An 18,886-nucleotide genomic window follows, 5' to 3' on the forward strand; every position below is an offset into this window, starting at 1 on the left:
CCATTTCTTTCTCTCGCCCGCTCCTCCAGAGACAATTCAACAATCTCTTTTCCATCCATACCTGCCTGGCTTTAACTAACACTCACATTCAGGAAGTTCTTCTTTATATTTAACCCAAATCCTTTCTGCTACAGTTAAACCCATTTCCTCAGTGGAGATTTGGAACAGCTGGTTCCCATTCTCTTTATGGCAACTCTGCTTACAAATCCATCTCTTTACAAAGCACGCCCATACCACCCTCTCCCAAGGCATCCAGTTCCCTTTATTTAAATATTTCCCCAACATATCTTCCTTTTCTCTTATTGCTAATCAATCGCCTGTTCTTTGGAGTTCTGGCTCATGCAACATTTCTACAGCTCAAGAAAGACAACAACTGATATTCATAAACTTGAGGAGGAAGGGGCAATATATAAGAACAATCTTTTTTTTTGTTTAACCTGAGTTGTTAAACATACGATTTTTTGAAGGTATTGCTAATTTGAAGTTTGCAACAGAACAAAGGCTAAAACTGAAGCCCAGTGCTTGTGTCTGAGTAGGGAAGATGATCTTTGGCCACCTGACTACTTGCATCTCAAGAATGCACATGTCAAAGCATTTCAGAAATCTGACAAATAACACCCAATGTTGGTCTCTCAATGAAATTTAGAACTGTCTTCTCTCCATCACATATCTCAAACTATCTTGTGTCTAAAGCATTAAAACAAAACACAACAAAATTTGAAGAAACCTCTTGAGCTATACGAAAGATTTTCAGCTTTCAGAAGTAAACAACATATGTTCTTGAACATCTGTGCTTTTCCCAAGCTATTTTTTTCCATTATTGTCAAGAGAAAAGTTGAAGAGAATGTTTCTCCACAGAGACACAAGTCTATAATACTCCCTGTTGATTACATATAAAAGACACAAAATATTAGTTTATTAAAAGCAGCTTCAACCATTGCTGTACAAAGAAGTTTTCCGATGGAACAGATTTATGAAGTAACAGCTGAAAGGTACGCAGATCACAAGATACATGACAAATGTACTTTATTACACGGCTCAGAAATACCATATGTACTAGCAGTTACCGTACAATGATACACAACACCCAACTAAGACCATTTAAAGGTTTTGCCAATATTGAAAACTATAAAGTCACAAAGTGAGAGTGAGAAAGTGTTTCATAAGATAGCATAGTGCCAATACAATTCATCACTTTAGGAAATAAAAATATGTTCTGCAAATTATAGACTTAAAGTTTTGCAAAGCAGAGCTTTTCTTTAAATTAAAATTTTAAGAACTTTACCCTATTCATTGTTTAAAGCAGATGTTTATAAGATTTTCTTATACTTTTAAAGAGAAACTTAAGGGAATAAATATCAGACTTAACAATATTAACAAAATTAAGTTTTTGGATTTTGTTATTTCCACCAGAAACATATTTAGGTCTATAATCATATGGTGTCAACAGTGTGTAGAGTACACACACACACACACAACACACACACAGATACACAGAAAGATACACATAATTTATTTTCATTATGACAACTTCTTCAGACATATCTTGGCTAGAAAGGACTTTAACAGCTTTCAACCAAAATTCCAAATACTATGTTTAAATCCATTCTGCTGCATTCCAATTAAGTGGCTGCCCAACCTTAATTCAATGTGTTGTATACCCAAGACTGCTAAGACTTGCCAATATCTTCCAACATCTTGGTTAGAAGATTCCTTTTTTTTTTTTTAAAGATTTATTCATTTTATTACAGCCAGATATACACAGAGGAGGAGAGACAGAGAGGAAGATCTTCCGTCCGATGATTCACTCCCCAAGTGAGCCGCAACGGGCCGATGCGCGCCAATCCGATGCAGGGAACCAGGAACCTCTTCCGGGTCTCCCATGCGGGCGCAGTGTCCCAATGCATTGGGCCGTCCTCGACTGCTTTCCCAGGCCACAAGCAAGGAGCTGGATGGGAAGTGGAGCTGCCGGGATTAGAACCGGTGCCCATATGGGACCCCGGGGCTTTCAAGGTGAGGACTTTAGCCGCTAGGCCACGCCGCCGGGCCCAGAAGATTCCTTTTTAAACTGAATTGAAGTGTGACTCTTTACTTATTCAGTCTATACTATGGGGCAGCCCTTACTCACTGTTTACCGTTTCATGACTTTGGGCAAGTTTTCACACGTCTTTAAACTGGAAATACAGATAGAAGAGCATTGATCTCATAACCTTGTTTTTTATTTTTAATTTTTAAAAATTTTTATCTTTAATATTGTTTACATGTTTGAGAGGAATGCATGCTCGGGCGGGATCTCTGATTAGGGCAGGGAGAGTCAGGGACAGAGGAAGGTGGGTGGGACAAATGTTTCAAGGTGTTTTTTTTTTTTCTCTCCTGTATCTACAGGGGAAGAGAAGGAAGGAGCATTCCTTGCTGTCACACTACATCAGTACCTGGGGATGGACTAGTCATTTGATGACACCTTAGAGATCCCGAAGTGGGGAAGAGTGTTCCAAGGTGTTACTTGAATGGTTTTGACAGTTCTGAGAAATTGGTTTTGTTGCTCCAGGGTTAAGAAAATTTTCAAAGGTCTATTGGTTGACAAAGTCCACCTTAGTGCATCCAAAACCCCAAGAACATGCCACAAAGCTTCGTCAAGAGAATTGTCCAGCCTGTTTTGCTTTTCATCCTCTGACAAGGCAGTTAATGTCCCATACTGGTCTACCTAGGCCGGCCATCATGTCCCTTGTACATTCCGTCTAATATAGTCATCAGCATCCAAGGAGGCCACAGTCCTGATACATGCACTCCAAGGTCGGACAACACATCCTATAATTTTCCCGTTGGCCAAGGTCTGAGTCCAGGGGTTTAGTTAGAGAGTCCGCCAAGAAGCCTCACCTAGAATGACCTCAGACTTGACTCTTTTGTGTACCAGTCAGTGCATGGTCAGGTTCAGTCTTTTACGTGCACCAGGCAAAGCACAAACCTGTGGATGCACCTGCATGGTGAGCTTTGCCTCAGCCCCGTATCTCATGTAAATCAACAGATGCTGCAGCCCAGCTCAGCCAGCCCACCACAGTCTAAGTCCTCACACATACTAGTGGGTGCTCGGTTTAGCTAGGGCAACCCCAAAAAAACCCCACTAGGCCCACCCACAACCCTAATTTTTGTATGTGCCATCATGTGCTGTAGCCTACCCTAGCCCAACCCATATCCCATCTGGCTCTCACGCATACTCGTGAGCGTTGTGGCTCAGCTCAGCCCAATCCATCCCTAGACCCAGTCCTCATGTATGCTGATAGGTGCCACAATCTTGTCCAGCCTGTCCCATCCCCAGCCCTGGTTCTGTGCTCACCAGAGATAGGTACAGCCCAGCAGGGGAGTCTCCACATTTTCCCTACCAGGCATGTTCCCAGATCTGGATCTTGTCCCTGACAGGGGGTACTGTGGACTAGCCTGACATGACTCGCATATAGTCAAGTACCTGCCAACTGGTTCTGTGGCCCAGCCCTGCTGGCCTGCATTTCATTCTGGCTCTTGTGTGTGCCACTGGTTGCAGCAGCCTAGCCCAGCCTAGCCCAGCCTGCCCCATCCCTGGTCTGACCTGCCCCCAGTTCCAGTTCTCACACTCACCAGTGGAAGCAGTAACCCAGCAAAGGAGTTCATGAAGTTCTCCTACCAAGTCTGCTCCCAGCCCCAGGTCTTGCGTGTGCCAGTAGGTGCTGCAGACTCCATCTGAGATGGCCCATCCCCAATCTTGAAATTCACCAGCAGGTGCTATAACCTGGCTCATCCCAGCCTGCCCCAACTACCAGCTCTTGCTGACAGATGCAGCAGCCTAGCCCAGCCTGGGCCATCATCAGCCCTCATGTGAGCTGGTGATGTTTTTGTCCAACATGGCCTGGCCTGCAACCTGTCCTGATTCTCACTCATTGGCAGTGTGTGCTATGGAGTGATGCTTTCTGGCCTGTCCCCAGACCCAGCTCATAGGTATGCTAATAGGTGCTGCAGTCCAGCCTGCCCTAGCCTGCTCACATCCCCAGCTCTTATGCTCACCAGTAGAAACCACAATCCAGCAGAGGAGTTCCCCAAGTTCTAGTAGGCTTGCTCCCAGCAACAGATCTTGCTTGTGTTGGTGAGTGCTGCAACCCAGCCTGATATGGCTAGTTCCAAGTCCTGGCACTCACTGGCAGGTATTGTAACCTAGCCTGGCTAGCCTGCACTGATTCTGGCTCTGATAGGTACTACAACCTAGCCCAGACTGGCCCACCCCAAGACCCAGCTCTCATATGCTCCAGAGGACCAAGTCCAGCCTGTCTCACACCCATTCTGGCTCTCACCAGCACCAGAGCAGGTGCTGGTGCCCAACCTAGTCATGCCCAACACCAGACCCAGACCACATGCATACCAATAGGTGCTGTGGCCTTGCCGAGCCTGATCTGCACACAGCCCCAAGTATCACATTCACCAGCGAGTATTGCAGCCAAACGGGAGTTCCCATAGTTCCACTTCAGGCCCATTCCCAGCCCTGGTTTTTGTGTGGTGGGTGCTTTGAACCAGCCTGGTGTGGCCCACCTATAGTTTCAGCTCTAGCTTGTGGGAGTTGCAGTCTACCCTAGCCAGACACAGCCCACACTTTGCCCTACCTCTCCTACAAGCCAGCAGGTGCTGAGCTCTGCCTATCCCCAGACCTGGCCATACAAAGGCTGACAAGTGCTACAAATTTGCCTGGCCTGTCTCCAGCCCTGGCTCTTATGCTCACCAGTGGGAGCTGCAACCTAGTAGGGCAGTTCCCCAAGTTCCCCTCCCAGGCCTGCTCCTAGTCCTACATCTCACAAGTGCCAGAGAAGACAGCAACCCTGCTTGGCATGGTCTACCTTTAGTCCCGGCTCTTGCATGTGCTGGCAGCTGCTGCAGCCTGATCCCGCCTGGCCTCCTCCAGCCCCAGCTCCTGCAAGTGTCATATGCGCTCCTGTTAGGTGAGTTCTGTGATCCAGCCTAGCTTGGCCCATCACCACCCACAGCTCTCTGTATAAACTGGCAGGTGCTGTAGTCCCACAGAGCAAGCCCACAATTCCCCTGTATATACCCCCAGATTCAGTTCTCTCATATTCTGATAAGTACAACAGCCCATCCTGGCATGGCCTACCCTCTGCTCCTACACTCACAAGTGGGTACTGGACCTAGCCCAGCTAGTCATGCGCTACCCCCAACCCCAGCTTCTGTTAAGTGCCAGTGAGATGCCATTTATCCCAGTTCAGGTCTCCCATGTGCACAAGATGCCTTGACCTGACCCAGACATCTTCCAGTTTCCCCTCTCTAAACTACTCTGTCTCAGCTCCCTTATCTACCTGCTGAGTACATTGGCCCAGTCTGTTGAAGACCCCAGAAGTCATTCTTTCCCTGTCCAACCTGCCCTCATCTGCTCCCACTCCAATACATCCCCAGACCCCCTTCTCTGGACAATCTGCAACATTCCCCTGGGGGCTGAGGTGGCATATCCCTGCCACAAGTCCCCCGTCTTCCCCAGAATAAGAAAATAAAATAAGCAGCTATGCTGACACACTAGTATAATTACCACAGATTGGTCATTAACCTGGCCCAGAATGCCCATTGGCTATTAGGTGCTTTTCTCCCAGCAGAACACTTTCCCAGATACGAGGCAAACTAGGCAGTGCCTACAGCTATGGATGGCCTCGTTTTAAGGATTAATAACATACATAAAGCAGTTAGCAGAGTAAACATTCTCCAAATGTTGTTTGTCGTTACTTTTACTATCATCCCACCAAATGAGTTTTATTTCTCTCTTGTTCTAAAATACATGCAAAAGATCCTCGACATTCAGTCTTGTGAAAGTTAGGATTCTTTTGGTTCCAAACCTGGGCCTGGTGCTCCTGGCTCCCTAAAGGACCTCTGGGAACAGCAGAGTGGCTGCTGAGATGCTGTAAGGATTTGACAGCCCCCCACCCCAATACTCCCAAATACTTCCTTCCACTCATATTTTCATATGCCTGCAAATACAGATAAAATAGTTAAATTGTGTGCTTAGCAAAAATTTGAATCACTCTGCCAGGTCCTGTCAGATGTTACTGACTTAGTAAGATTAACCAACAACCCAGCATCTGCATTCCCATTGTATTTATATTTGGCATTTCTTTGAAGTTTTTTTTAGATCCTTTCCTCCCAATTTTATTTTGTGGCCAGCACTTAGTCTAAACTACATATCACAGTCTATCATCACCACCAGTTATTTAAATCAAGTCACTTACAGCCAATTATTTTTCCTTCTCTTACTCTCAAGAACTCTATTTCAGATATAGACACGATTTTTTGAAAACATCCAAAAATTTCATAGTAAACAACTTTATGCTGCTACATGCTTATTTTACATAACCTGAGAAGTAGTGGGAAAAGAGGCATATCTATATTGATATGACAGTAGATAAAAAGTTATGAGCAGGGCCTGGCACGCTGGCCTAGCGGCTAAAGTCCTCGCCTTGCATGCACCAGGATTCCATATGAGCAACGGTTCTAATCCCAGTGGCCCCGCTTTCCATGCTTACGGTCTGGGAAAGCAGTCGAGGATGGGCCAAGTCCTTGGGATCCTGCACCCATGTGGAAGACCCGGAAGAGGCTTCTTAAAAAACAGGCTTTGGGGTTATGCTACCTGAAGTGAATTTCAGCCTTTCTAGATTTAGTTATGGTCTGTATGCCTCAATTTCCATTAATATAAATAGAAATATTAACATAAATATTTCTATTTCATAGGCTTGCTACATAGATTAAATAAGATAACACTTTAATAAGCAGTTTTGATTACACTTCAACAGTTTATAATACACCCAATTCCTAAAGTGACTCAGATCACTCAAATTCAGAAAATGATTTGGTGCTTAGCTTGAGCTCCATCTGGTGGTTTTACAGCAATCCTCTGAAAAAACTACTCAAAATGACAAAGTTCAAAAATATAATTATTTAGAAGATTAAAGGATTATGCTATACTTCTTCATTCATACTACACTTGATCTTAGCCAAAAGACCGAGAAGCGATACTACTTCTTAATTCACAACTTTAAAGAATAAAATCACAAATACACTCCTGAACTAATTTTGGAAATGCCAAACTAAATTTCCTGCCAAGAATCCAGCTTGGGAATTCAAGTGCCTTAGAGGTCACTCACAATAGGCTGTAAGGCAATTTCCCAACAGCCATCCTTCCAAAAGCCTCATGACACTAGAAAATAAGCTGTTTTGGTAATAGTCCTTGACTTTTTCTTAACAAGGTAAATCCTGAACGGACACATTTCACAACAAAACAAAGCAAATGAACATTCTATCGGAGAGGCCATGCGTGAAAACTCAAAGCTTACTACCATGGGACAGGTACTACAAGTTAGAAGCCACAGAAGATGTAAACAAATTTCTGCCAATAGTCAAAGAAAATCTGCTTAGAAAACAATAATTCCGCAAAAATCTAAATAAGCGCACAATGCCCATTACTAACATGGACAATTCCTGCAATGAGAGGAAATAATTCATCTCATCAGGGTTGTCAGTGGTTTAACTGAATAACATCTACAGCTTCTTGAGTATTTACTCGCTTCTCCCAGCTATTCACAACTTTACCAGAATGCAAGAAAGGCCATGAACAACTGATAGCCACTTTTCAACTCATTACCTTTCAAAGCTTCTCTTTTAAAAACTGAGTCAATATTTTAACCTTACCCACAACTTAGCAATGAGTTTTTGGGTAAATTCAGTGGGATCGTATTATGTTATAGTTATGTACTACCTAAGGGTATTCTGGTCAACTTTGGACAGCATACACAAGGATGATTCTGTAGGGCCATTCGTGTCATCTGGTGAGGTGCACGTGCACTCTGATGCTTTGGGGAGACAAAATGGCCTACAACGCATTTCTCAGACAGGATCCCTGTAATTAAACAAACATATGACTGTGATTTTGAAATTTCACTAGCATTAAACGGTATAGAATGAAATCTCTTGAAGATGTGGGTCATGTTCTATTATCTCCGTATTGTGTCCCACTTGCCGGTATGCTTGGTGACATCTGTGACCTCATGGCTAAGCAAGTTTATTCAACTAGGTTACTTAACTAAAAATGAATACGAGTGAAATCAGCAAACTAGCCTTTCTTGAATTTTATTTTTTGGAAAACTAGTTCAAAGAGTAAAGGCTCAATCTCCTATAAAGATCCAATAGATCACCATGGCACAATATTAAGGTAAAATCTTTTGTGAATTTTCAAATACGCAGCATTTCCCAGATGTGACCTTTTTAAACCATGTATCTGGAGAACTGATTCAGAAAAACGTTATATCAGGCTGTTAAATGAATGAGCTATCCTAATCTCCTAGCAAGCATGTTGATCTGTACATGTTAAACTTCTAAAATTGACAGAATTTGTTCTTTTAGTATAAGAAAACAGTAAACATGTATGAAAGATCAAATTCCAAGATCTGCACTCAAACTGGTTTCATTGGTTCATACAAAACCAAAATTACAAACAATATTTGATTTAAGATTTATTTATTTTTATTGGAAAGTTAAGACACACAGAGAGGACAGACAGGAAGATCTTCCATCCAATGATTCACTCCCCCAAGTGGCCGCAACAGCCAAAGCTGAGCCAATCTGAAGCCAGGAGCCTCTTCCAGGTATCCCACGTGGGTGCAGGGTCCCAAGGCTTTGGGCCATCCTCGAGTGTTTTCCCAGGCCACAAGCAAGGAAATGGATGAGAAGCAGGATTAGAACTGGTGCCCATATGGGATTCCAGGGCATACAAGACGAGGACTTTAGTGGCTAGGTTACTAAACTGGGCCCTATGATACTTCTTTTTTAAAAATGCTCACGTAACAGTTTTCTTTACATCTGAGTCCCACAAGGAAAATAATACCAACTGTGGCATAGTATGGATCAAAACAGGTCCATGTGGCCCTCAGACCTAACAGCCAACAGGTTCTGGCAAGATCAACAGCATCAACAACCTAGCTATATAGGATACCTGGTGTCTCCCAAATCCTGGAACTGCTACAACAGGAAGTGGGAGAAAGGTTGTACAGACAACCTTTCAAATTCAGCACAGTATCACAGGAGGTGGAGACTGATGAGCCAGGAGCTGGGGCTACGAAGACCATGATGGAAGTCTAACATAAGAACCCAGACCTGGAACTCGCTGGAAGGAGTGGCACAATTGGCTGCAAACAAAGGGCCGTGTACCAACTGCAATAAGTAAAATTAAACCGTAGACCTGTGAGTAACACAGCTTAGAAACCTGGCCTAAGGAGAAGAAACTGATAACCAGAAGTGCAATGACCAAGAACAAAAGTAGAGACAGAGGCACAATGAATATTACTGAAGACTCCCTTGCAAAGGAGCAAAAGCCCCAGAGTTCACTGAGAAAGGCATTGAGAAAATGGGAGATACAGAATTCAAAACACTTGTTATAAAACTTCTTATCAACAATGAGAAGCATGTAAAGCAGGCATTCAAGAAATTTAAGGAACATGTCACAATGGAAATGAACCAAATCAAGGATGATATATCAAAAACGAAGAATACAATGGAGCAAATTAAAAGTACAGTGGAGAGTCTCCAAAATAGAATGAAGGAAGCAGAAGAAAGAATCTCAGAATTGGAAGATAATTCCTGTCATCAGGATGAAACAATCAAAAAGCTGGTAGCAACTCTGGGTCAAGCTAAAAAAGTATTCAAGAATTGAAAGACACTATTAAAAGGCCAAATGTAAGAGTTATGGGAGTCCCAGAAGGTGCAGAAAGAAAAACTGGGTTTAAAGGTACATTCAACAAAATAATAAGGGAAAATTTCCCTAATCTAGACAAAAAATTGGTAAACAACATTCAGGAAGGACACAGAACTCCCAACAGGGTTGACCATCTCTACGTCCAGATCAGATGGACTGCCAATGAAACTGTTAACTATATCTTGACAATAGAATGCTGGACTCTGCCACTGTCTATGCCCACAATGATGTACATATGACTATTTATATAAAGAACTATACTATAGTAGCAATATAGGGAAACTCAGTGGGACGGAGGGGGGAGGGAGTTTGGGGAGTGGATAAGGAAAATCCCAGGACCTACAGAAATGTATCATAAAATGATAATAATAAAAGGAAATAAATAAATAAGTAAAATATTTTCCATCCAACTGCTTCACCGCCAATGGCTGCAACTGCCAAAGCTGAGCCAAGCTGAAGCCAAGAGCATCCTCCGGTTCTCCCATGCAGGTGCAGGGTCCCAGGCAATAAGCAGGGAGCTGGATCAAAGAGCAGAAGACGAGTTATGAACTAGAGCCCATATGGGATGCTAGTGCTGCAAGGTGTAAGATTAGCCAGTTCAGCCATCACACCAGCTCCTAATTATACAGGTTTTAAGAAAACTCTAACCACATTTTAATGTCTGTCAATACCTAGAAATCAGGTAGCACCAAATTTAAAATACGAATACAGCTTTCATTCACCACCCAAATTCCTTTATTTTAGTTTTTCCAAAAACTTGGAGGAGTTACACTGGGTTTGAATTGAAGAAAATAAAGGTAACTTGAACTATGAAAATAACTGTTTTTCACCTGGTGAGAGCTGAAATCAATGCACACTCTCACCAAACATCTGTCCGGTTGGGCCTGTTCACCAAGCCAAGCCCTTGGCTGCCTTCACCGCTTTGGCTCTGCTCTTCCCCTTTGCCTTCTCTCGCTTTGCCTTCAGCCTTTTTCTTTGCCTCTGGTTCATCCATATTGGGTACTGCCCATGCTCATCTAGGAGAGTCTTTCTGTTTCTCTTTGTTTCAGTCTCCATTTTCATGTCATCTGCATTTAAAAAGAGGAATTGTTAAAACATATTAATAAGATGAAAACAAAAGAACTAATAATATGAGATTACAGAAGAAAAACAAATCCGTCTGTGCCAGCAAAAGGGCTCAACTGGCTAACCCTCCACCTGTTAAGTACCAGCTCGTGTCCCAGCTGCTCCACTTCCCATCCAGCTCCCTGCTTATGGCCTGGGAAAGAAGTCAAGGACAGCCCAAAGCCTTGGGACCCTGCACGCAGGTGGGAGACCCAGCAGAAGCTCCTGGCTCCTGACTTCGGATCAGTTTGGTTCCAGCCATTGTGGCCACCTGGGGAGTGAACCAGTGGATAAAAAATCTTTCTCTGTCTCTCCTTCTCTGCAAATCTGCCTTTCCAACATAAATAAATCTTTAAAACAAAAACAGACTAAAGAAATCCCAAATCCCTCATTTGCAATATGCTCTTTAATACTCTGAAATTTCCTGATTGCAAATTCAATCAAATCCAGACACACACTGTCACTGTACAACTGTGAATATAGGACGAGTATCCGTGAGCAACTAGATATAATTTCTTACTGAGAAGCTTTCTAAAGAATGCTGTCATGACTGATTGACCTTTTGCCTAGCAAAGTTAAACAGAAAACCTTTAGTATACATGGCTTTGAACTGCTACTTTGGTGGGGAAGAAGAGCATGGGACAACTGAGCCAGTGAATAAGCACACCCATCTTTTACAACCTTTTTTGTTATTTGAGAGGCGGACACAAAGAAGGGTGTTCCTATCTAACAGGCTACTCTCCAGATGCCTAAGATTGCTGTTGAAGCCAGGAACTCAAGGCAGGTCTCAAACATGAGCGACAGCAACCCAACAACGTACATGATTGCCACTGCCTCCCAGGGTCTACACTAATAGCCAGTTGAACCAGGAGTTAAAGTGCCAGCCAAAGGCCCAGCAGCTCTACTTCCAATCCAGCTCCCTACTAATGTGCACCTGGAAAAGCAGCAGAGGATGGCCTTTGCACCCATATAGGAGACTAGGTTGAAGCTCCCGGCTTTAGCCTGGACGGACACTGCTGCTGTGGCCTTTTCAGGAGCGAACCAGCAGATGGAAGATTCTCTCTCTCTCTCTGCAACTATGCCTTTCAAATAAAATACACCTTTTTAAAAAATTAGACAGTTGCGGGCCCGGCAGAGTGGCCTAGTGGCTAAAGTCCTTGCCTTGAGCACCCCGGGATCCCATATGGCCGCCGGTTGTAATCCCGGCAGCTCCACTTCCCATCCAGCTCCCTGCTTGTGGCCTGGGAAAGCAGTCGAGGACAGCCCAAAGCTTTGGGACTCTGCACCCACGTGGGAGACCCGGAAGAGGTTCCAGGTTCCCGGCTTCGGGTTGGCGCAGCACTGGCCATTGCGGCCACTTGGGGAGTGAATCATCGGACGGAAGATCTTCCTCTCTGTTTTCTCCTCTCTGTATATCTGACTTTGTAATAAAAATAAATGAATCTTTAAAAAAAAAAGTAGACAGTTGCAAGAGTGAAAATAAGAAAACATGAAGTTGAAGACAAGTGAAGAACCATACTGGAGAAAACATATTACCAAATGGGAAGGCTCCTCTGTCTGTGATCCATCCCCATTTGGCTCCTTTAATCCCTAAACACTTTAAAAATGAGGGTATCAAGACATACCCCAGACAGGTACAAAAATCCCTCTCTGAAGATGAAAAAAAGACTTAAACAGACTGTAACAGCTAAGTGAGATCAGGAGATTAAGATACGTATACTATATGTTATATATATATGTCTTATGCATATGCACACAACCATGCACACATACACAGATACGGAAAGCCATTAAGAACAGGATGCTACGAAGTAAAACTATTAACTATCAAACTAACTCAGCACAAGAAGCAGAAACGAAAGTTGAGGAAATCAGAAGTTATTACAAAAGAAAAATGTGAAATAGAAAAGAAGAAAATTGGAGTATCAATCTAAGACACAACAGTCCAGAATATACAAAGAACTCTCTCAATCCACCAATAAAAGTACAATGTACTTTTTTAAAGTGAGGCTTTGGCAGGGTAAGCGGGATGGGGACACAATGTTTTCAAATAAGATGTACAAATGATCAATAAGCTTATGAAAAGATGTTCAACAGATTTAATTAGGAAAATACAAATCAAAATCAACGAGCTACTGCTGCACAGCCACTAGGACAACTAACAATATGGAAACTAAGTAAGGACATAAATCCTCACCCACTGCTGCTGGAAGCGTAAAGTGGTGCAGCTAATGGAAAGCCCAGTCAGCAAAAATGATTATATAAATGACATGATCCACTCATGCACAGACCTCCAAAAGAAGTGAAAACAGGTACTTCAAAAACGTGTACCCGAATGTTCACAGCGGCATTACTCGATAGCCAGCATCGGAGGCAACCCCAAAGCTTATCAACAGATGAACGGACAAACTACAGGGGCACAGACATCACCACTGCTTACCTCAAAACAGAAAAGAACAGGTTGAGTATTTATCTGAAAATCAGAAATCCCAAAGTTTGCCAATGCCTGACACAATGCTCGAGTGAATGGGGATTTCAGATTTTAGAATTAGGAATACTTAACCAATAAATTCTATGTAAATATCTCAAAACCTGGAACACTTTTGATTCCAAACATGTAAGATACTTAACTTGTACTGATATATGTTACAATGTGGATATATCTCAAAATCATTATGCTAGGTTTAAGAAGCAAGGCAGAATTCACTGAAACAGAAATAACTTCAGCAGTCGCTAGACTGGGGCTTAAAGAGAAGGGACTGACTACTTGAAATCTGTATTTCTTCTGAGAGTGATGAAAACATTTTGTAACTAGAACTGATATGTGCATCTTGTAAGTGTACTAAACACTGAACTGTATGGTACAATCTGTTAAATGATTTTACATTATCTGAATTTTGCCTCAGCAACAAAAATTATAGAATGGGTTGCATACATGATAGGAACTGGAGACAGCAACTGAAGGCAAGTTCTTCAACATTTTAAATAGTTGGCATGGGAACCTGAAGTAGCCATTAAGACACCTATAATCCACACAAGAGTGCTGGATCCAATGTCCAGCCCTGGCCCTCGAGTTTAGCTGCCAGACAAGGCTGGCACTGGGATACAGCAGTAACTGCTTTGGTAACTGGGTTTCTGTCCCCCATGTGGGTGAGCCAGATGGTGTTCCTGGCGCTTTGGACAGGCCCAGCGCAGGCCATGGTGGAGATCTGGGGAAATGAGCCAACAGAAGAAGCTCTTTCTCCCCGCCTCTAAAAATCCCCCTTTTTAAAGTTTCAAGGAGAATACACCAGCAGAATGATACAAATGTGGATTCAGTAGGACATCTGAGAACACATGTGGGACGCACTCGGCGAGGGAGGCTGATAAGCATGCTCTGCCAAAAGCAAAGGGAAAAATGACTCAGGCTGTGAGCCAGAAGCAGTGTACCAGACAGCAGGAGCAAGGAAAGACTGAACATTCAAAGTCTCACAGACCTGGGTAGTGGGAAATTACAGTATTTCGTGATTGGCCATCTTTTTCCAAAAAGCTAAGGTAACAAGCTTTTTTAAAACTTATAAATTTGGGTGGATTGGAAGAAGGATGGAACAGGAAGAAAAACAAGTAAAACGGTCATTCTGAAGAACTGGAACAGAAATTTCGAGGACTAAAAGGTTCAGGATGGGGCCCGGCATGGTGGCACATATGCCAATCTTGTACCTATAGTGCTGGCATCCCATATGGTCACCAGTTTGAGTCGCAGCTGCTCCACTTCTGATCCAGCTCCCTACTTACGGCCTGGGAGAGCAGTAGAGGATGGTCCCACTTATTGAGCCCTTGCACCCACATGGAAGACAAGAAAGAACCTCCACGCTTTAGATGAGCTCAGCTCTGACCATGGCAGCCATCTGGGGCGTGAACCATCAGCTCTCTTCTCTGCAAAATCTGATACCAAATAAGTATACTTCTACCTGCACAGTGCGGCTGTTCTGAGAGCTTAATTTAGTTTGGCCCATCAGGATGTAAAAAAGAGACCCTTTTCTTTTACTGAAAGTAGTATTATAGAAAGTTTCCAATTTTTGCTCTGATTAAAACACAGAAGTCCCCAGAATCTGTCAAAATGATTTACAATGAAATGTTGTAACTTTCCTAATTATCAGGGTGGAAGACTCACGGAAAGGGAACTAAGACTTACAAGAAGCAAAATAAAGTTCTGTTTCCATCCTGTCTAGAGACCCTGACTGAACTGCTTGTTGTCCCAGTCAGAACACATCTAGCTATGTCTACCCAAGACGCTCAGGCTGTTGTGTCAGTACCAAAGACCAGCCCTGAACCATCCAAAACATGCCTATTCAAATGGTCTGGCTCAACAGCAGTTCAGCGTACAATTCCAAACCTTTAAAACACAAAAATGTAGCACGGCAGATCTGCAGGGAAGCTGGTACGGGGATGCCCAGAGGAGCTTCAACAGGAAAAAGCGGGGCCGTTTCCGGGACAGATGGTTTGGGTCATGCTTCCCACAGGGGCACCCTAGGTAACAGCGCTGGCTTGGCTGCTCAGCTTCCTGCTAACACACCTGGAGAACAGGGGACCACGGCTAGAAGACGGCCTGACACTCCCGCCACCTGCCTTCCTGTGGAAGCCCAATACAGAGTTCCTTTGGCCCCATCCAGCCTTGACTGCTCTACCTGAGGAGTGAACCAGTGCAAGGAAGATCTTCCTCTATGCCTTTCAACAAGTAAGTAAAAATCTAAAAAAAAGAAAAACAATTAAGTGCACAGACTCACCCTTCTCCTCTGTCACCTGACATTCCATTTTCTCTTGATGATGTTTGGGTGCAACCACGGTTGCTATGTCTTTAATATCTTTCATTAGAACATCGCCGTCTACTCGCAGGATACTTTTAAGCCGGCTGAGCTCCTTTGGAGCATTCTTCCTTCTCTTTTCAGCACGCATCTTCCTTTTCCACTTACTCCGTAAGCTCTTAGCCATGTTTTACCTAGAAGTTAGCAAAGATACACAGTCAAAAGCAAAAGAGTCACTATTTTTGGAAAAAGGCAAGTTCGAAGATCTCCACAAAACAAGAACCAATGGAAAGTAAAACCTCCCCCCAGACAGGATCCCTGCGCTGGCAAGGCAAGGATTTGGCCACTGAGCCATTGTCGGGCCCTGAGACAGACTCTGAACTCCTTAGTGACTTTCACCCTCACACACTCCATACCTGCAAGGTCATTTGTGATCCATCCCCTGCGTTCCATCTCACGCCCCACTCCCAGAGCTGCTAAGCTCCAATCAGATCTGACAACTGCCCAAATGGAGCTAGCTCTCCCGGCCATGGTTCAACTGGCTAATCCTCCACCTTTAAGTGCCAGCATCTTCACTTCCCACCCAGCTCCCTGCTAGTGGTCTGGGAAAGCAGCAGAGAACGGCCCACAGCCTTGGGACCCTGTACCCGGGTGGGAGACCTAGAAGAAGCTCCTGGCTCCTGATTTCAGATCGGTTCATTTGGGGCATGAACCCTGGATCGCCGTAGCCACTTAGGAAGTGAACCAGTGCATGGAAAACCTGTCTCTCCTCTCTGTAAATTTATCTTTCCAATAAGAGCAAATAATTTTATTTTAAAGCGTCCGAATCACGTGAGCGCGGTGACACCTGTCGCTCCTCTGCCTGTGAACGGTCTCCCTACAGCTTGCTCCTTCAAGGACCTCGGAAAGGGCCCCTGATTCCGAGGCTCCTCCTCCCTGCAAACACAAACCCCAAAGTGTTTGCTGCTATTGTTTTCCTGTCACTGGCTCCGCCAAGAGACAGCAGCCGATTCTGTCCACCGTAGGTCCCCAGCGCGCAGCGTTTTGTACACAGTAAGTTACATGAAACCTCCTTTTATTATGAACATCAGCAATCGCAAAGTCCTGCGTATCCCTGTGTGCAACAACCTGATGCCTGAGAGCGAACCTCCAGAAAACACCAGGCTGAGTGTGAGGAGGCCAGGGGGTCGCCACCAACACCTCAGACTCCACGCCACAGGCCCACAGACTGCCGGCGCCTGAGGCAGAACTGTCCACCAGCCCCAAGCCCCACGGCCCTCCGCGCCCAGCGGCCCCCACTCACCCCACGCTCCGCACCGAGCACGCCGCCCGCGCCCGCCGGAAGCGCCCGCACTTCCGCCTTCCGGGCCCGGCGCGCGGCATGCCGGGAGCCAGCGGCCGGGAAGCGGGCCAGGAGCCTGCCGGGGAAGCGAGTAGCTTGGGGCGGATTGCCTGTGGTGTCCGGGCGAGGCTCGGGCCGCCCGCGGGTCAGCCTCTCGGACGAGGCGCGGTAGCTCTGGGACTCCAACCCTGGGCACCCACCAGAGGACCGTGTCTGTCAGGTAGGGGGTCTGAAGCCCAGGGTCTCAGGATTCTTAAGGATTATTTTAGATTGTCATCCCAGATCACGCGTCCCTTCACAGGGCGTATCCAGATGAACTTGTAGATTTTCCCAATCCCGGGTGATATATACAAACGTGACAGAACGCATCAAATTACACTTTTAAGTACATGCGGTTTAGGGTGGTCAGTTATATTCCAAAGCTCTTGCCAAAGTTGAAAACAAATTTCCCATACTAAATAAGAGTTTAGAGGGTACAATGATCAAATCGTTTCGGACCAACCAGGGTTTACCTGTCTGGTCGCTTCCGCTCCAGCCTTAGGACTAAGCTCCCGCCTAAGTCCGCAGCAGCAGCTGCCTCTCGGGTTGGCTTCCAGCAGCAAAGGCCTTGGAAGCAGACAGCTTTGCTGAATTCTCGGTTTAAGCACTTGTGACTAATACAGGTGGAGTGATTGTCTTAGATTTCCTCCCTAAAGTGAAAACAATGCAGTCTAATTGATTGCACATAGGTAATAAAATCTCAACAAATGATCATCTCACCCCCCCCAAAATCCTTTATAGTGTTAAATATATGGTTGCACAGTATTGTTTTCACTGATGGCCTGGTTCATCCCTAGCTTTATTGGCTGCTGGGAAAGCGGAGTTCCTGCTCAGTTTGTGCATACCTTCTTTCTAACTCCCTTATGCAACTGCAGTGAGTGGAAAGAACTAGATTAAATTACAGCAAGGTTTTTTTTTTTTTAAGCAAAGACAAAAAAAACTTACAATGTCTTAAGACAAAAGAAACATGTCCTAAAAAATCAAGTTTCTTTGGGAGAAGAGCTTCTCATGGAGCAATTGAATTTTTTCTTTTATATTTGTTTATCTAAACGGCAAAGCTAGAGAGAGAGGGAGAGATCTTGCATCCACTGGTTCCATCCCTAAATGACTACAGCGGTCAGGTTGAGGTCAGGCTGAACTCCGGAGCCCTGAACTCCATCTGGGTCTTCCAGGCTGGTGGCCAAGGCCAAGCACCTGGGCTGTCTGCCCTACACCCCCCTGGCACGTTAGCAGGGAACGGGATCAGAAGAGGAGCAGCAGGGTTTGGAACAGGGCTCATGATATGCCAACGCCACAACTTAACCCACTGCGCTGCAAAGCCAATCGCAGATATACCTAGCCTTTCAAATTATAATTTAGCCACCTTTCCAGAGATACATTGTAGATGCTTTAAATAAGAGAAAGCTGACATTCAGATAGTTCAAATTAACTACATCCTGCTTACTATATCCAGCCAGCCCCTCCTCACCGCCTCCCCTTTTTGAAAAATGTATTTATTTGAAAGTCACATTTAGAGAAGGAGAGAGATCTTGCATCCTCTGGTCCACTCTTAGATAGCCAAAACAGCCGGGTATGGGCAGGCAGAAGCCAGGAGCTTCAACTAGGACTTCACGTGGTATCTCACTCACAAAAAAAAAAAGTGGCATTTGGGCCATCTTTTTTGCTTTCAGGAATGTCAACATGGATCTGGATTAAAAGTGGAACAGCTGGGGATTGAACCAACTAGTGCCAATATGGGATGCTGGCATCAGTAGCTTAACATGCTATCCAAAACACTGGGATTAAGGTCAAGACTTTAAGTAGAAATTTGGCCTGAGAAAAAAGGAACCTGTTATGAAAATGTGGTGGTGTTAA

General features: G+C 44.5%; 1 protein-coding gene and 1 pseudogene across 2 annotated transcripts; both read right to left on the reverse strand.

Annotated features, from left to right (window-relative positions):
* Nucleotides 1-6,872: 6,872 nt before the first annotated feature.
* Nucleotides 6,873-7,030, reverse strand: LOC118757641 (U2 spliceosomal RNA; annotated as a pseudogene).
* Nucleotides 7,031-10,475: 3,445 nt separating this feature from the next.
* Nucleotides 10,476-16,982, reverse strand: LLPH (LLP homolog, long-term synaptic facilitation factor). 2 transcript variants are annotated; one of them, XM_058673788.1, is made up of 3 exons: nt 16,969-16,982; nt 15,634-15,845; nt 10,476-10,830 (listed from the first exon to the last, which is right to left on the reverse strand). In XM_058673788.1, the coding sequence occupies exons 2-3, from the start codon at nt 15,836-15,838 to the stop codon at nt 10,652-10,654; spliced, it is 384 nt and encodes a 127-aa protein (XP_058529771.1). In that variant the 5' UTR covers nt 15,839-15,845; nt 16,969-16,982; the 3' UTR covers nt 10,476-10,651. The 2 variants fall into 2 exon arrangements, with proteins under 2 accessions (XP_058529771.1, XP_004583057.1); XM_004583000.3 differs by having other exon boundaries at nt 16,955-16,982.
* Between the last annotated feature and the right edge of the window lie 1,904 nt (nt 16,983-18,886).

This window comes from Ochotona princeps, chromosome 15 (assembly GCF_030435755.1).
Source record: "Ochotona princeps isolate mOchPri1 chromosome 15, mOchPri1.hap1, whole genome shotgun sequence".
In the NCBI taxonomy this organism is placed as follows: domain Eukaryota; kingdom Metazoa; phylum Chordata; class Mammalia; order Lagomorpha; family Ochotonidae; genus Ochotona; species Ochotona princeps.